Source organism: Falco naumanni, chromosome 3, assembly GCF_017639655.2.
Source record: "Falco naumanni isolate bFalNau1 chromosome 3, bFalNau1.pat, whole genome shotgun sequence".
Taxonomy (NCBI): Eukaryota; Metazoa; Chordata; class Aves; order Falconiformes; family Falconidae; genus Falco; species Falco naumanni.
The window spans coordinates 79291687-79308099 of NC_054056.1; the positions used below are offsets into that span (position 1 = coordinate 79291687).

Sequence of the window (16413 nt, forward strand, 5' to 3'; positions counted from 1 at the left end):
ATTGCTACTTAGTCTCTTAATTATGTAGCGGTTTCACATTTTTTAGTTTTTCATAGAATCCTAGAAAAATTCAGATTGGAAGGGACCTCAAGAAGTCTCTAGTCCAACCTTCTGCTTATAACAGCATCAACTGTGACATCAGATCAGGTTGCTCAGGTGTTTATGAAGTAGGATCTTGAAAACACTGAAGGACAGAAACTGCACAACCTGTTGGGTGACCTGTTCCACTATTTGACTGCCCTAATGGTGAAAAAGTGTTTTCTTTCTATCCAGTAGAAGCATCTCTTGTTTCAATTTATGTCCATTGCAGCTTGTCCCATCAGCATTGTGAAGCGTCTGGTTCTGTCTTCTTGTTGACCTCCTGGTAGCTAATGGCATTTGACTAGTAGTTCCCAGCCAAAGCCATCACTTGTACAGGCTGCGCAAACTCAGGTCCCTCAGTATCTCCTCACAGATTGTGTCCTCAAGCCTATGACCATCTTGTTTGCCCTCTGCTCAACTCTTTCCAGTTGATCAACAGCTTTTGTGTACTGTGGGGCCCAAAACTAGACACAGTATTCAAGATGCTATCTAATGAGTGTTGAGTGAAGTAAGGACAAGCACTTTTTTTAGTCTACTGGCCATGCTTATGTGAATTTAGGATGCTTTTGGTTTTCTTGGTTGCCAGAGAACACTGCATGTTCAGCTTGCTGTCTAACATGGCCCCAAGGTCCTTCTCAGCAGAGCTGTTCTTCAGGTTCTGCCTTTCCAGGTGCAGGACTTGACATTTTTTCTTGTTCTGTTTCATAAGGTTCCTGCTGGCCCATTCTTTCAGCCTTTCTGGATCCCTCTCTGGGTGTCCTCGTACTTGAGTATATCCTCTGCTTCTCCCATTTTGGGATTAGCTGCAGACTTGACTTACCCTCCTCCATGTCAGTGATAAAGATGTTGAATAATATAGATCCCTGTTATATTCTGCTTGTAACGGGCCCCTAGGTACACCATGTCCCATTTGCTACAACCCTTTGAGCCTACTCACCCTTCCCATTTTTTTTTCCTATTCAGACCATAATGGACCAAGTTGGATTCAATAATACCATTGAAGACATGTTTGTAAGGAAAGCATCCTTACAAAAGAGCTTTCTAATATATTAGGTAGAAAAATGTTAAACCCCTCAGAAAGGAGAGAGCCAAAGCACACACTGGGATTCTCTGCCAGCACCTGTGAGCATGTCCCCCACAGTGCCTGTACAGGCAGAACTATGTGCTCCAGCCAGTCCCGACAGATGACTTGAGTTTCCCGGTTGGGAATCTAATTGAATAAAAACAACTTTATGCCATTAAAATAAGCTGGATGGGTTATCAGCTGTGTTTGCACTAACATGCTATTATAAATGGAGTACAGCGGATATTTTTGTGGGGGCTTTCTGGTGTGACTTAGCACCAAGGAAGTTAAGAAGCAAGTCTGACTGTTGAAATTTAATATTTTTTGCACAGAAGTAGAATTACAAACTCTGAAAGCACAGAAGGGGAGTGCAATTTGCATGTTCTTTCACAATGAATGAATTATTTATTAACTGTTCATATTAAGCAGTACAAGCAGAATTAATATTCTGTGTGCAGCTGAAGCTGTAAGACAGCAGCATGTTTCCATCAGAACTCTGCTTATTGCTTGCATTTTCTAATAGGGTGATGAATGCTTAGAATATGTAGGGATCATTAAAGTGGCAATGTTCCTAATTGTAAAATCTTTAATACTTCTCCCCCCAAAAAACAAGAGGAGAGGCTGTGTTCTGTGTTGTAATAAGGTTAACCTCTTAACATGAAGATCTTGATTTTTTCAGTCTGAATTTTCTTGAGAACCTTTCAAACACTTACTTTGACTTGGCTAAAGAAAAGGTTAAACTTTTCTTTTTTTTCTTTCTTTTTTTTTGAAAAACTACTGCTAGGAAGAGCATCCCAAAATGGAGTGGTAGTGTGTTCATTTTTTCCTCCTTTTAATTTCTGTGCAATGATCGTATGAAAAGGATTGTATGAAAATACAATCCTTCCTTTACTGAGAGTCTTTGTTTAGTTCCTGAGTTCTTGTTGCAATATTCATCCTTGCTTTGGTGAAGTGAATACAACCAGAGTAGTCAAAATCAAGTATTTGACTTCAGAAACTTACCAACTTACCTGATCCCTGAAAAGGAGCTTATAGGGCATTTTTAGAGATCCAGAAAAGTTTGCTTTACTTGGACCGGAAGGAAGCATTCACATTATCTGTGGGAATAACCAGAGGTTCCAGTGCTCCACATCTCCCAAAATTGGGCTTCCAAAGTTGTTAGGTCTCTCTGTGAAAGTAGCTTCTTTCCTCTACCCCAGCTCATTCTACAGTTTTCTTCCAGGATATATCAGAACTAAAACCCACATTTGCATGCACAGAGCAGAAGTACTTTAATTAGAGAAACAGAACTCAAACTATGGCTCTCCTTTATATTTTACACAGGGCAAGAAATATGTTTTTTCTTGTAAATGAAACCTTAAAGAGATCTGTATGAATTTGATGACATACAGAAACAGCTCAGCAATCCACAGTGGGGTCACTGCCTCAAGGTTAAAAAATAATTCACCAGTGTGCGAACAAAGCTACAAAGAAGGTGAATGCTAAATATTTAATACTGATTTTTTTCTTCTACATTCTCCTTTCTCTTTTCACAGCATTGGAGAGCATGGAAGGATATTATTACAGAGACAGTGTATCAGTAGAAGAATTTCAAGCTCAGATTAATGCAGCCTCACTAGAAAAAGTCAAGCAGTATAACCAGAAACTACGGTGGGTAATAAACCAACATTCCTGAGATTGGTTTACCAAGTTCGGCTTCTCAGTTCAGTTTCTATGACACATCTTTAAACTTAAGTGTGTTGTATGGTGGGGTTTTTTTGGTGCATGATTGAAAAAGTTCCAAGACTCGTGGTTCTGACTTTTTAATTTCTGCACTGTTAAGTTACTTGTTAAAAATTTGTTTCCCCGTGAAAGCTATAGCTGTAGTTGCCTCCAGGTTGTTGGACTAACGCATATAGAAAAGGAAATACCTACGTGATCACAAATGGAGTATGAATACTGCTAAACATTATGATCTGATTTTGCAGACCGTATTTATCTAATTTCTACAGAATAGGACTTAAAAATAGTGTTGTTTCCTCAAAGCTATGCATCTTCCTCCCCACTCCCCCTCATACTAACGGGAATATAAACATATTTGGATACTTGCATCAGCTTCAGGTACGGGTTACAGAGTGCATACTTGCCAGTATAAGAAAAATTATGCAGCTGTGTATTTCAGTAACTATTTCTTTAAGAATTTGCACATAAACCCAGAATTTCTGGTATACAAAATAATCTGTTAGTTGTGAAGTAAAATAATAAAGATATGTACATAGACCATTTGCATCTCACTGTATTGGTGAAAAACGCCTGTTTGAGTACTCTTATTTGCATGAGTAGAAGAAAAGGAGCGCAAAAGACTGTAGTAAAATCACATCTGTTAATTTCTGAAATTCCTGAATCAGATGGAAACACTATCATTTCACTAGAACTGTTAGGCAGCTTTTAAAAGCAGCAGAGAATAGGTCTTGAAAGAAGTTAAGGACAGTGCAGAAGAGGAAAGAGGATAAATGAGAGTCTCTCCAATTCCTTCACCTCTTGGCCCAGTCCTGTCTTTGGAAGGTTTTGTTCATGATCTTGCAAAAGTATTTCTCTAATGTGTTAACAGAGCAGTGGACTTTCTAGATTCTGTTTTAATCTAAGCAGTACTATTTAGCAAAAATGATTTTAAATCTGTTTGCATTCAGTGAGTACTGCATATTTCATTTATTTGTGACATCTGTGTCAGTGCACTTCTGTGTTAATGACAAAGATAGTATTTGTTTTCCACCTTCTTGTATTAGAACTTCCAAGGGGGGGGGGGGGGGGCGGGGAAAGTTTCCTCCTGAGTATTTAGTTGACAAGGCTTATGTTATAAATCAGTTTTACAGAAAGCTTTGGTCATACCAGTATTTGGCCTAGATGAAGTCAGTTACTGTTGGAAAGAAATTTCTATCAGTTGGACAAGGCAAGACTTTTTGTGCAGTTTTTTCTATGAATAGGCCCAATTTAGCCCCCATGAAAATCCTTAAAAGAAATTCTTCCTGACTTTATGCTGTAGTGTTCCCTGACCTTGCTTACCTCATGTGTTAGGACCTCCATTCGTCCTGTGGCTCAAATGAGGTACATTCCTCTTACGGTGGTGTTACTCACAGTTCTGATCAGTTGCTAACCTCCAAGGCCTACTTTTGCAAGAAGTTACTATGAAAAAGTTAGCATTCAAAAAATTACCGTGGGTAGCTGTGTCTAGTCACAATAATAGGAAAACTGGTGGGGTTTTTTTCTAGCCATCTAATGCCCAATGAGAACGTTCAGTAATTGATTTTTTGGTTTGCTTTCTGGTGAACTCTACTCATTTCTCAAATGAGGCACAAACAGCTTCAGGAATTCACTGACATAATGTGAAGAAGGAAAACAGAAAAGCAGATGCTTCGTTCTTGTTCTGCCATTTGCTAGCCTGTGTAGGTGTTTGGCCAGAGAATCTAATAACGTAACTACAGCAGCAAAAGATATTAACATTTGGATAATTGCTCTAAAGGACAAAGTGGAATTGAATATTCCCTGGAAACATACTCAAGTGCAATAATACTCTCTTAAACTCTTCACATGGAGGAAATCCTCTGTGCAGAACCACCTAATCGGTAATAAAATAAGTCATTCAAGGCACAATCCATAAACCATTCTTTCTCCATAGGAAAGAAATGCATTGCTTGCTTGTGAAATGAACTTCTTGTAGTCTTTCCATTGGTACAGCAGCAGAAGGCAAATGGGAGCAACAGCAAAGGAAAAAAGTAATGGGAACAGAGGATGGGAACTAGTGGGAATGAAACCACTGGTTGGCAGTGACACTACAACTGAGCCATCTATTGATGAGAACTCTTGGGACAAGTTCAGCTTCTCTTATTCCTCACACATTTAAATAATAATGCTCTAATGATGAGAAACAGATGAGACCACTTTGTTGTGTATGGTCCCACTTACAAACACAGATGTTGGCCTTACTGGGGATGTACTCAAGCAGGACAGCAAAATTAAAAATGAGTAGTACCTTTGCTCAGCTACTTCTAAATTTCTTGTGGTAACATCTTGTTAGTTTGAGTATAGAAAATTTTTAAGGAATGTAGTGTCTTTCAGGTGACAAATCTGATACTGATGTGTGCCTTAAAAAGAATTAATTTGCAAATTATTTATCTGAATGAATAAAAAGATCCATTTTTTCTGGTACCTAAAGGGAGCCTACAAGAAAGCTGGAGAGGGACTTTTTACAAGGGCATGTAGCAATAGGACAAGGGCTAGTGGCATTAAACTGAAAGAGCGTAGGTTTGGATTAGATATTAGGAATAAATTCTTTACTGTGAGGGTGGTGAGACACTGAAACATGTTGCCCAGAGAAGCTGTGGATGCACCATCCCTGGAAGTGTTCAAGGCCAGATTGGATGTGGCTTTGAGCAACCTGGTCTAGTGGAAGGCGTTCCTGCCCATGGCAAGGAGATTGGAATTAGATGAACTTTAAGGTCCCTTCCAACCCAAACCTTTCTATGATATATTAATAAATTTTTACTGGATTTCAGGAAGGATAACTTTTATCCATAATATAAAGTCATAAAGTCACGAAGCTGAATCCTTGATTTTATTGCAAAATTCATTTGTAACTGTGGAACTGTGACCAGCTTTTTCACAGTATCAGAAGTGATACAATAAATCCAGGTGCAAAATTGTCCTCTTTGACACTGATTTGAGCATCATAAGAACTTCTGTCTTTCATGGTTCTTGCTTTGGGGCTTTTGCAAATACTACCTCAACTATGAAATAGTAATGATAAGATTATAATTTTTATGAGAATGCATGAAAGACATTTGAAGATTGATTATAGTATTTCATTCTTATGTGGAATGGAAAGAATGTCCCTCTATCTTCTGTAATAGACTTAACCCTAGCTATTTTAATCTAATTAATAATATAAGGAAACTTTTATTATGTGGCCAGCTAAAGTGGAGTTTTTCTACAATTTCTGAGGCAACACCCCCTACCCCAGCAGTATGTAGGATGTCCTTTATCAGAAAAAAAAAAAAAAAGTCAGTTTAAAAAAACCCAAACAATTCTTAGTTTATTAGATTTCTGAAACTGCTATGAAATCTTCAGCATCTGGCCCACAATTATTCTTAATTATGCTGGATTTCTTTTTCACAGTCAGATTACACTTATTTTTATAGTTAACCAGTTCTGTTTCTCTGACACTGATAAGGAAAAGAAATTTATGCTCAAATTCAGTTTGCAAGTTGAGCTGGTGCTAGTAGTTGCCAGCAATATAAATTTAACTTCATCAAATTGTTTGCTAAAGAGAAACATGCAGTGCAGCTAAGTGAAAGTAATTAGGTCAGCAAAGGTTTTAAAGATCTTTATTACTATGTGTTTGATAGCTCAGCAGTTGTCTTCTAATTCAGAAGAGGAACAGAAAGAACTTGTGTGTCTCACCTGTACAGGGGCTGATGTTAAGTGAGCCCCTTCTGTATTCTTCTGCCTCCTCCCACTTTTCCCTCATCTTCCTCCTTTGGTACTCCTTGCCATTCAAATAGGCTGTTTCCATTCTGAATCAGTCCTTTTGCTTTTACAGATACCAGAGACCATTTTGCTTCAGCAGCACAGGGCACAATGGTGTTTGAATCCGTATCTACTACAAATGCTGATAGCAATACCGAAAACTCACAAATGCAATGTATTTACTTGGACTGCTTGGTTGATTTAAGTATTCTCTTGCAGATTGTGAGTAATGTAATTGTAAAAGCACGAGGGTAAACTTTTAATTGTCATTTGTGAAGCATTACTGCTTGAAGAATTACTTAGTTACAATACAGTCTGTCCTTTGAATATAATTTTTATATTTGGGAAAGGTCTCTTTCCTGCAGAGTGAGATTCAGTATGGTAGTTATTACTACATTGCATGGAAATAAATCTTATCATTGTTACTGCGACCAATAGATTGGTTGCAATGCAGACTCGTTGGAAGCTGGGACAGACCTGACAGACAGGTTAGCTAAACGGCCATAACTCAGCCAGTCCTTGGACTAAGTAAGATAAAACGTTTAGTGGGATATGAGAACAGTTTTAATCCTCAGAGAAATTAGGTTTTGGATTAGCTTCCTGCAAAAATTAACCCATCTTTTTAAAATGGACTTCGATGAGTGTAGGAATGACAACTTCTCTAATGTTGGTCCAAGTTAGCAGAGGTTTGGACCTGATGGCCCAGAATGGGACTTTCCATCTACAGTAGTAAGAAAGCTTTCTTTTCCAGTCTTCCCTTCTCTGCGAGTATTTGACATTTTATTAGATTAGTTTTTTTTCTTTCTCTTTCTCCACCCCCCCCCCCCCCCGCCCCCCCTCCCCGGTGTCTCTGAACTCTCTTTCTGGGGAAAAAAATGGGGTCCTTCCTATGACATTCTATTAAAATGCAATTTTCTACAGGTGCTCCTGGTTAGCTTCTTAATCAAAAAAGTCCAAGCACATCTGCTCTGTAGTGTTTTTTTCCTGGATATGTCTGTGCATGTGAGGGATGTATCTCAAAGGCAGAGAGGATATTTAGGGCACAGATCATTCAGTGGGGTGCAGGACTGTGGATCTACCAAATATGCTTCCAGCTTCTGGGTCTCTGCAGTATGCTTTGCTGCACATTGTTGAGTGCAAAAGCAAACTATGGTGCCTAAAACTGGATATCAGTATACCTGTTTGGATTCCAAAACTGTCTATGCAACAATTTTTAGCTGATGAAAAATTAGAGAAATCACTGGCTTTTAGATTCATAAGCATTTCCAATGCCTTTTCAGCATCTATGCTTGCATATAGGCATCTAAACAGCTTCAACATTTGGTTCCTGATGTTATGGTTGCTTGGATTTGGAATATTCAGAGTGAAATATGCAAAATAATAGATGAAGGTGAGATTAGGAGAGCTCTACTTTCCCATAACTTCTTTTATCCCCAGCGTGGCACTTTCTTGTGACACCCCTGACTGTATGATGACCCAGTTCTGCACTCCAAAGATAGGATCATGCTGTGGGAAAGACAGCTGAGGTTTGCTGTCCATCCCCACCACTGGTGTGGGTGTTAATTACCACTGTATAGTAATTAACTTGCCTGTGCATCAATAGACAAAGAAGGTCTGGAAAAAGTGTTCCTTCCAGCCTGCCATTCTGTGTGATTTGAAACTATTCTTTGAAGTCAGCTGTGTCCAAGGCTATTGCCAGCTTCTTTTGTAGCCTGTTGTACAGCCATAATAGAAGAAAAATTAAAGCAAGTATTAAAGGGAAAAGGCTATTTTTTGGTGGGATTTTTCCGCTATGTTGCTGCTTTCTTGGATATAATTTTAGGAGGTAAATGCAAGTCTGTTATGCTAAGGAAGCAATTATAATCAGTGAATCTAATGACAAATGATTTAGCTAACTACCCTCATTACATTGAACATCTGATTATGCCGAATGTAATATTTGTCATTTTAAAGTGTTTCATTTACAATGTAACTTCAAACAGTTTCTGTGTCTGAAGCCTCCTGTATTTATTTTATGGCATAAGTAGCCCTCCACAGAATGATAGCAAACTTAATTCTTCATTCAGGGATGTTATAATCCATGAGGTCTTCATGTTGTTGGGTTTTCTTGTTTCTTTTAATTTTTAAAAAGACAAGAAAAGGAAACTATTTCTGCCCCTAGAATTTATGCAAGCATGGAACAAAATCTGTCTGAGGAATAGAACCTCTTTTTTATTTATACACACACGTATACATGCACAGCAGCCTTTCAGGCTGCAGGCTTCTTGGCAGGCTGATGTTTTCTGTATCCTGTATAATTTAGTCAAGGCAGAAAATACATGTGATGGCATCATGGCTTCAGGCTGAACTAAAATTCTCTAGTAGTTGCTTTGGTATAAGTGAGATACAATGACACAAAGGACAGATCCACTTAGAGATAGTTAATTACTATGAAAGAAATAGCTTGTCTGTCTCTGGAACAAACTGATGGGTCCTCAAGGCAATACCTGTGTTATCACAAAGACCGGATCATATATCAATTCTTGTAATAAATGCATTAAAAGCTGCCTTCAAACTGGCAGATTCCTTGCCCCATTGTTTCCAGTGCCAAGCTTTCCCAAACCAAATTGCTCATGTGGTTAAGAAGCTTGTGTTGTCTGTCCTTATGCTGCTGTTGTCCTGTGATTTTAGTCTTACTCTCCTTTCCCTCGTGTCTGTCCACTTCAGTGAGCAACATGTTAATAAGCAACATGAACAGTTTTTGTCATTGCCGTCAGATTCAGAAAAGAGTAACCTGAGGAGAGTTACAGGCTTTGGAGAGTGATTCTGTGAAAATATTTTTTTTTGGTGCAGTGGAACATTTGTAAAGCAGTGAAAAACTGTTTTCCTATTTTCAATACTAGGTATTTGATACATTGTTTTGTGTTTAAAAAAAGCAACAGTAAAACTGGACTGCAGTGCTACATACATAAATTTATCATGTAGGTTATATTACTATAAAAATTGGAAATCTAGTGACTTTTATATTTTTAAGATGCGGTTCCAAATGAACTAGATACTCATGGCTGAACTCTCTCTAAATGCAAAATCTGTATGAAGGAGAGATTGAAAATTAAGTATTTACTCTGAAGGACATAACAAGGAAATAATAGCTAAATTTGTCTCCTGATGAACATAATGGGAAGCATTTTAGGTAGAACAGAAATTAAGATTCATTGCATCTAACTGAAGCAAGGCCAGAGAGATAATAGAGAGATCCTGGATAAAGTAAATTAAATTTGTCTATCTGGTCTAAAAGATACTGCCAGGTATTCTGAATTTAGTTTTGGGGTATTTTTTTTCTTCTCTTCCAGTGCTATGCTCTTTCTGTGAGTGTAAATTCATTCTTTCTTGAAGCTTTTGACGGAGCACAATCAGTATTCATTATAGTAGTGTTCCCAAATTGAGATTTGTGTGTCTTGATAGATTATATATGCTGAGTCTTTGCTCAGCGAGGTGGACATCTTGTTCATTCTGCTTGCTTTATCCTTTGCAAACACAGAGAACACGTATCCACAGTGATCAGAGGTGGAGCCTTTTCTTTCGCTTCTGGTCACTGATAGGAATCCAGCCCAAGCCTGCAGCTTGTACAGCTTGTAGCTGTAGTAGAAACTCTGACCACACAGTGATTTTTTGGCATGTATTATTTTTTTAACAGTGTATTCCATGTCTGGAATATCAGGAGCCAAAAAGGAGACATCTACTGTCTGAAAGGCAAATGTGGAAGCAATTAGTACTAATGCATTCAGTGTGGATTTGGCTGTTTGGATAGCAATGGGAGAAGCTGGAAGGTGGCTGTAACTGATCTGTGGCCCAAGAACTTCCCTTTCACATCACAAATGGGATTGTTTCAAGTGATCTTGGAAGTAGTTAGAAATGTTGGAGACTAGATTCCTGGAAAATAGGAGTTAAAATATAGCATGTAAAAAGTGGGCAGTACATAGAGCAAACGGTATTTTTTTCCATGTTTTGTCATCCATGACTTTCTGTCTTCGTATTTCTGTGCTCTCATTTCAATGATTCTTTGCTTGTCTGTTTATAAAGGCTTGAGAGTAGGACTGTGATGTGCCTGCTGGGCTGCTCCTTTGCAACCATCCTTGTCTGTTTGCACCTCAGATACTTGTACTCATCCTAACACCAAGTCCTCAACACGCCCTCTTCACAAACTGGAGAGAATTTAAATTGCTGGGAGACCAGTAGTTCAGCCAGGTGCTGCAAGCTTGCAAGGAAATGAGGAGCACTATGAAGAATCATCCCCTCTGTTTAAGAGTCCAGTTTCTTAGGAATTTGGTTTTCAAGGGTTGAAAGTCTGTGTCCCAACCATGCTCCCAGTCTACTCCGGTAAAGCAAACACTTGCCAAGAAGGCTGTTAAGTTTCATTTCTTGACATTTTCTTAACACCCCTATACTTGTAGGTATTTTTGTGTATAACTAAATCAAATTATTTTCCTCTTTGTGTATTTTGCTTGTTTCACCTTACAGTCACATCCTCCTCCCAATAGACTGCACTGTTTCCCATGGTTCTGTTTGCTTAGACTGACAAAAGCTGGTTTGTCTCTTTGTGCCTGGAGTAAGCCAGGAATCATAGAATCGTTTAGGTTGGAAAAGACCCTGAAGATCATCAAGTCCAGCTGTTAACCTAACACTGCCAAGTCCACCACTGAACCATGTCCCTAAACACCACATTTGCACATCTTTTAAATACCTCCAGGGATGGTGACTCAACCACATCCCTGGGCAGCCTGTTCCAGTGCTTGACAACCTTTTTGGTGAAGAATTTTTCAAAATATCCAATCTAAAATTCCCCTGGTACAACTTGAGGCCATTCCTATTACTTATTACTTAGGAGAAGACACTGACACCCACCTTGCTGCAACCACCTTTCAGGCAGTGGTAGAGAGCAACAAGGTCTCCCCTGAGCCCCCTTTTCTCCAGGCTAAACACCCCCAGTTCCCCCAGCCGCTCCTCATAAGCCTTGTGCTCCAGCCCCTCCACCAGCTTCGCTGCCCGTCTCTGGACACGCTCCAGCCCCTCAATGTCCCTCCTGCAGTGAGGGGCCCAAACCTGAACACAGCATTTGAGATGTGGCCTCACGAGTGCCAAAGGAAGGGTTTACTGAGTTGCTTACATGTGAAATATGAATTGCCTGTGGTAAGTTCAGAGCTACATGGTGTTAAAATTTTCTGTTCTGCACTTCAGTTTGCATAGTAGTTGTGAAAGGTCAGAATATTGCTATGTCTGCCCTTTGAGAATTTGAAATTGTGATAATGTCATGAAGGTTTTCTTTTGCTATAATTAAACCTTTTTCTAACTAGTAATAACCCTGTACGTGGGATTGTACCACTGACATAGATGTTAGGGCACATTATTTAAAATCACTAGGTCTTAGTATGGGCTGAGAGGGTAATTGTACTTGGTAATTTATCATTTATTGAGACTTACCATTTAGTAGAAGGAACATGTAAAACACTTTTAGATTTGTTTGCTGTGACAGCAAATAGTTTTCTGCAATGGATACTTTGTACTACAGAAACAATTGAATATATATATATATAAAATATATTTCTAAATGTCTGTTTATACATATATATCATATGCAAGCTATCCACATGCTCACCTATATAGTTAACCAGATGGCGGAACGCAGAACTGTTATTAAAGCAGTACAGAAGTATATGTGCATATATATACTAATGTTCAGAGATATTCTTTATCTATGCCATAAATACATGCTTTGTAGTTTGTAGTTTGAGCTGAGGAAAAGAATTAGGGACAGTAGTTCTAACACTTTCTGACTCTGAACCTCTGTACTGATGTATCTTTTGCCATGTTGCTGACCATGCTTATCTACAGGATCTTGAATGTCTTGTGACAGGGGCTTGAAAATCAAGTAGAATTAAAATATATTTCCATCTTTCTGTTGAAGACAGTATGAATTTATTGAAATATATGCCACAGTGATAAAAATATAAAAGACTAAATTCTTCTCTACTATAACATCAGAGCAAAACCTTTCTAGAGCAGGACCCACAACTTGCTTTTATTTAATGCCATAACCCAGTTACCTGCACTGCTCCCTCTTTCCCACTCCAATAATTTCTTCACTATCCTTGTGGTTTGAAGAAGAGATGGTCAACATCTAGGATAACCCTGTGGGCTTCCTGGAACAACCAATGGAGAGTAAGACTAGAAACCTGGCTTTCCTTGAATTATTTGCATGTACAAAGTTACTCAGGAATGTGTGTGTCTGCAGTTTTGCAGCCTCTGTAGAGTTCAATTTTCAGTATTTCAAATGTTCAGGATTTTACGCGTCCAGGTCAGTTTTGGAGGGTACCCTGTAAAATGCTTCACTAAGAAAACATCAATATTTCTGCATCTCCTTTGTACTCAAATTCTGGGAAAGCATTCATCTTATGATAGATTTTTCTTTTTGAACCCTGAGATGTTTGTTACCTCATGCCAGTGTAAGTTTTCCCTGAGATACTTGTTCCTTTATTTGACATTGTTACATAGGGGATGTCTTACAAAAGCGGAACATAGCAATAATCCCCCATAGTTTTAATGCCTATTGGATTTTCTACCTTTTTTTAAAGAAAGGCTTTTCTGCTACAGCTTAGGGAAATTGTAAGGCTTATAGAAGCAAAACTAGCGTCACATTTGCAGACAAAGAACTATGATTTCATTCTTGTTCATTTCAAATGGATTAGAAAATATTGTCCAAATTGGGCACCATGCCAGGATTGCCATTAACTTTTCCCATAAAAAATGATTAAGGACCTTAACAAGCATTTAGTAATTAAGTGAAGTGCTTTGGAAATTTATATGCTGTCCACAGTTTGTCATGTTCTGTAAAATACTGAAGACATTTTTTATGAAAAGCAATAAAAATAAAGCACTTCAGAAACATCTGGGAGTGTTATCTGATTGGGGGGAATAGTTTCATTTGTAATAGGGTATCATGATATTTAAAATTAATGTTGTGCATAGTTGATTTTTGTTTGTTTTTTAGGTTAATGAATAATTGACTGAATTAATGGAGTAATTCCTATAATTGTATATCCCATTCTAGTGTCCGTGTTGCTTCATTTTGTACTCCGAGTTGATTATTTTCCATGTACTCCATTAATGTGTGTACTGTTCTATATTTGGTTTCTGGTTTCATTTAATGCAGCTGAATTTGCTGAATAACAGTCCAAAGAGAATGGGAGTGCTGAACAGACTCTGAATGAATCAGATTTTCCTGTGGCATGGCAGGAAAAAACAGTATAGGCTTTCAGTCTGATAATGTTCGGTGGATGGCAGAGTGATGCTTTGTTTTTTAGCTTTCCTAGCAAGGAAAAAGGTTGGTCTGTTGCTGCCGAGGTAGCTTTTATGTTCTGTGGCCACTCAAAGTGATTTATGAGTAATTTTCTCTGCAAACCTCTTTTCCTTCCAATACTCCCCAGCTTCCTTTGACACAGAGTACATTCTGGATCATGCAACAGGCTTAATGGAATAACAGAACTAGATTAGCTTTGTTGTGCTCTTTGTTGTGCTTTCAGAGGGGATTAATTCAAACCTTAAATTTGGGAGAAGATGCTTTTCAAAACTGCAAAAGTAGGACAAACAAAATAGACTAGAATTAAAGGTGGCTGGATTTTTTTATCAGCTCAGTTATTCCAGATTATTGAAGAATAAAAGGTTATTCAAATCTGCAGGCTGCACCTCTACCCTGCAAGTATGTAACAATTTGAATAATTTCTCTGAGGAATAAAACCATAAAAAGGTGGGGGAGAGTGATTTTTAACCATGCATGTTATATGAATTAGTGTTTTAATGACTGGAGAATCCAGGTGATCCTGTCATTTGAGAGTTAGGATGCAAAGATGCATTCTTTTCAGTGTTTATTTTCATATCTTACTGCAAGTGAAATTTGGTTACCACATAGTTCCAGCCTGGGTCACGGGTCAGCTGTGACCTTTAGTCAGGTCTGTTCTTTGTGCACAGGCAGTGAAGCTGCATCATAGTGATACCCTGAGGTTTCCACTGGAGAATCTGTTTGGTTTTATTTTTTCCTACGCATTCCATAGTTCAGTGTGGTTTTTCTTGGTGTGTTTTATTTTAACCTTGGACAGTATTGCTGCAGTGGTAGCTGTTGCCTGGTTCTCACTGGATGCCTCATCCAGGCAGAGAAGCCTACAAGGTGTTTCTATTTTCAGCTGCCCCAGCAGGTTTCAGGAGCTTTTCTACCAGCAGGATGAGTTTTGTGATCAGAGAATCACAGAATGGTTTGGGTTGGAATGGGCCTTTAAAGATCATTTGTAATAGGGTATGAATCTGGTCCAACCCCCCTGTCATGGGCAGGAATAATTTTTTTTTTTTTTTTTTTTAAGCAGTGCTGCAGAGGCAGAGAAACTGTGATCTTATCCTGGAGATATGCAGGATATTTCCTCTGCCTATGAGACATTTTAATGATAGTTTATCTTTGGTGAGCAATTTGCTTGTAAGGTAGAAAGAAAAAAAATATTCCTCTAGTATTCCTGAGTTGAAGGACACAGAAGAGCTCTGTGCTTCCTGTGCACTCTTTGCTAAAGTTCTTCCTTTCTGGTGTTAAGTAACAAGTCTTCCTGTTTTAGGAGAGAAGGATAGTATGGAAGCCCTCTGTACAAAATATCAGTCTCCTTTATGCCACACAGAAATTAGCCAGCCTTTGTCTTTTAAAACAGTGTGTGTTGCATTTGCCCATTTTATAGAAACCTTTTCTGGTACTATTCACTGATAAATGAAAGATTATAGAAGGAACTGGAAGAAAGTGGGTTGATGAGCTTTAGTACATAATAGATAAATCTGATACAGTAAATATGCTTTCTCTATCGCGTTTGTGTTCTGCAAGTAAATAAGTAAATAACGGTTTTCTTTGATTTTTCCTTTCATGCACTAATTTATTTTCAGTGTGTAGAAATCATAGAGAAAGGCAGTTTGTTTTTTATTTGCATGTGCATGCATGAGTGGATGTTGCAAATGCCGTTTTGCTTCTATATGCATATTTGCTCCTTGTAGGGTTTTTGGGGTTTTGTTTATACTGTGAGCTTGTATACATTTACTCTGTCAGTACTGTGTAACGTATTTGGGATTCTGGTTTTATATTTTTTCAGTTATATACATCTAAAATAAAAAAGCTTGTGGTGCATGAGGCTCAGGCAGTGTTCATATGCCAAGTTTCCCATAGTCACTATTAAAATCTAGACAGTTATTACCAATCTTTTAATGGATCGCTTTGGTGAAAATCACTTTCATATCCATTTTTTCTGCTAACTAGACATTACAATTTTGCGCTGTACTGTCAAAGGCCAGAGGGAAAGTTTTTGTCTCCAGAACAAAAAATGTTCCTTATTACTTTAAAAGCAAGAGTGAGAGTGCCTATTTACCCATGTACTATTCCTTGATCCTCTCAGCACTAAATTAAAAAAAAAAAAAAGAAAAAGGATGGTGTCTAAGAATAGTCACTTACATACATTTTGTTCAGGAGTTTAAACAATTAACACGTTTTTGCCTTTTTATGTTTGTTCTTTCAGGGCATTCTACCTGGACAAGTCAAACTTGCCTCCAAATTCAACATCTAAAGCGGCTTATATAGAAAAGGTAAATAAAAATGTTAAGTGCCTGATTAAACTTTGCATGTTACACACTGTTTTTTTAATCCTTTCCTGAGGCTTTCTTAATCCCATCGAAAAATTGAATTATTTAAAGCTGGGGCAGGAGGTAGGCGT

At 38.2% G+C, this 16413-nt stretch overlaps 1 protein-coding gene across 2 annotated transcripts in view; it reads left to right on the forward strand.

Annotated features, from left to right (window-relative positions):
- PREX2 (phosphatidylinositol-3,4,5-trisphosphate dependent Rac exchange factor 2) overlaps positions 1 to 16413 on the forward strand; it is a 181113-nt gene that overhangs the window by 136311 nt on the left and 28389 nt on the right. For both annotated transcript variants that reach the window (XM_040587069.1, XM_040587070.1), the window contains 2 exons: positions 2680 to 2794; positions 16219 to 16285. In XM_040587069.1, coding sequence (XP_040443003.1) covers positions 2680 to 2794; positions 16219 to 16285 — 182 coding nt within the window. The remainder of the gene's footprint in view (positions 1 to 2679; positions 2795 to 16218; positions 16286 to 16413) is intronic.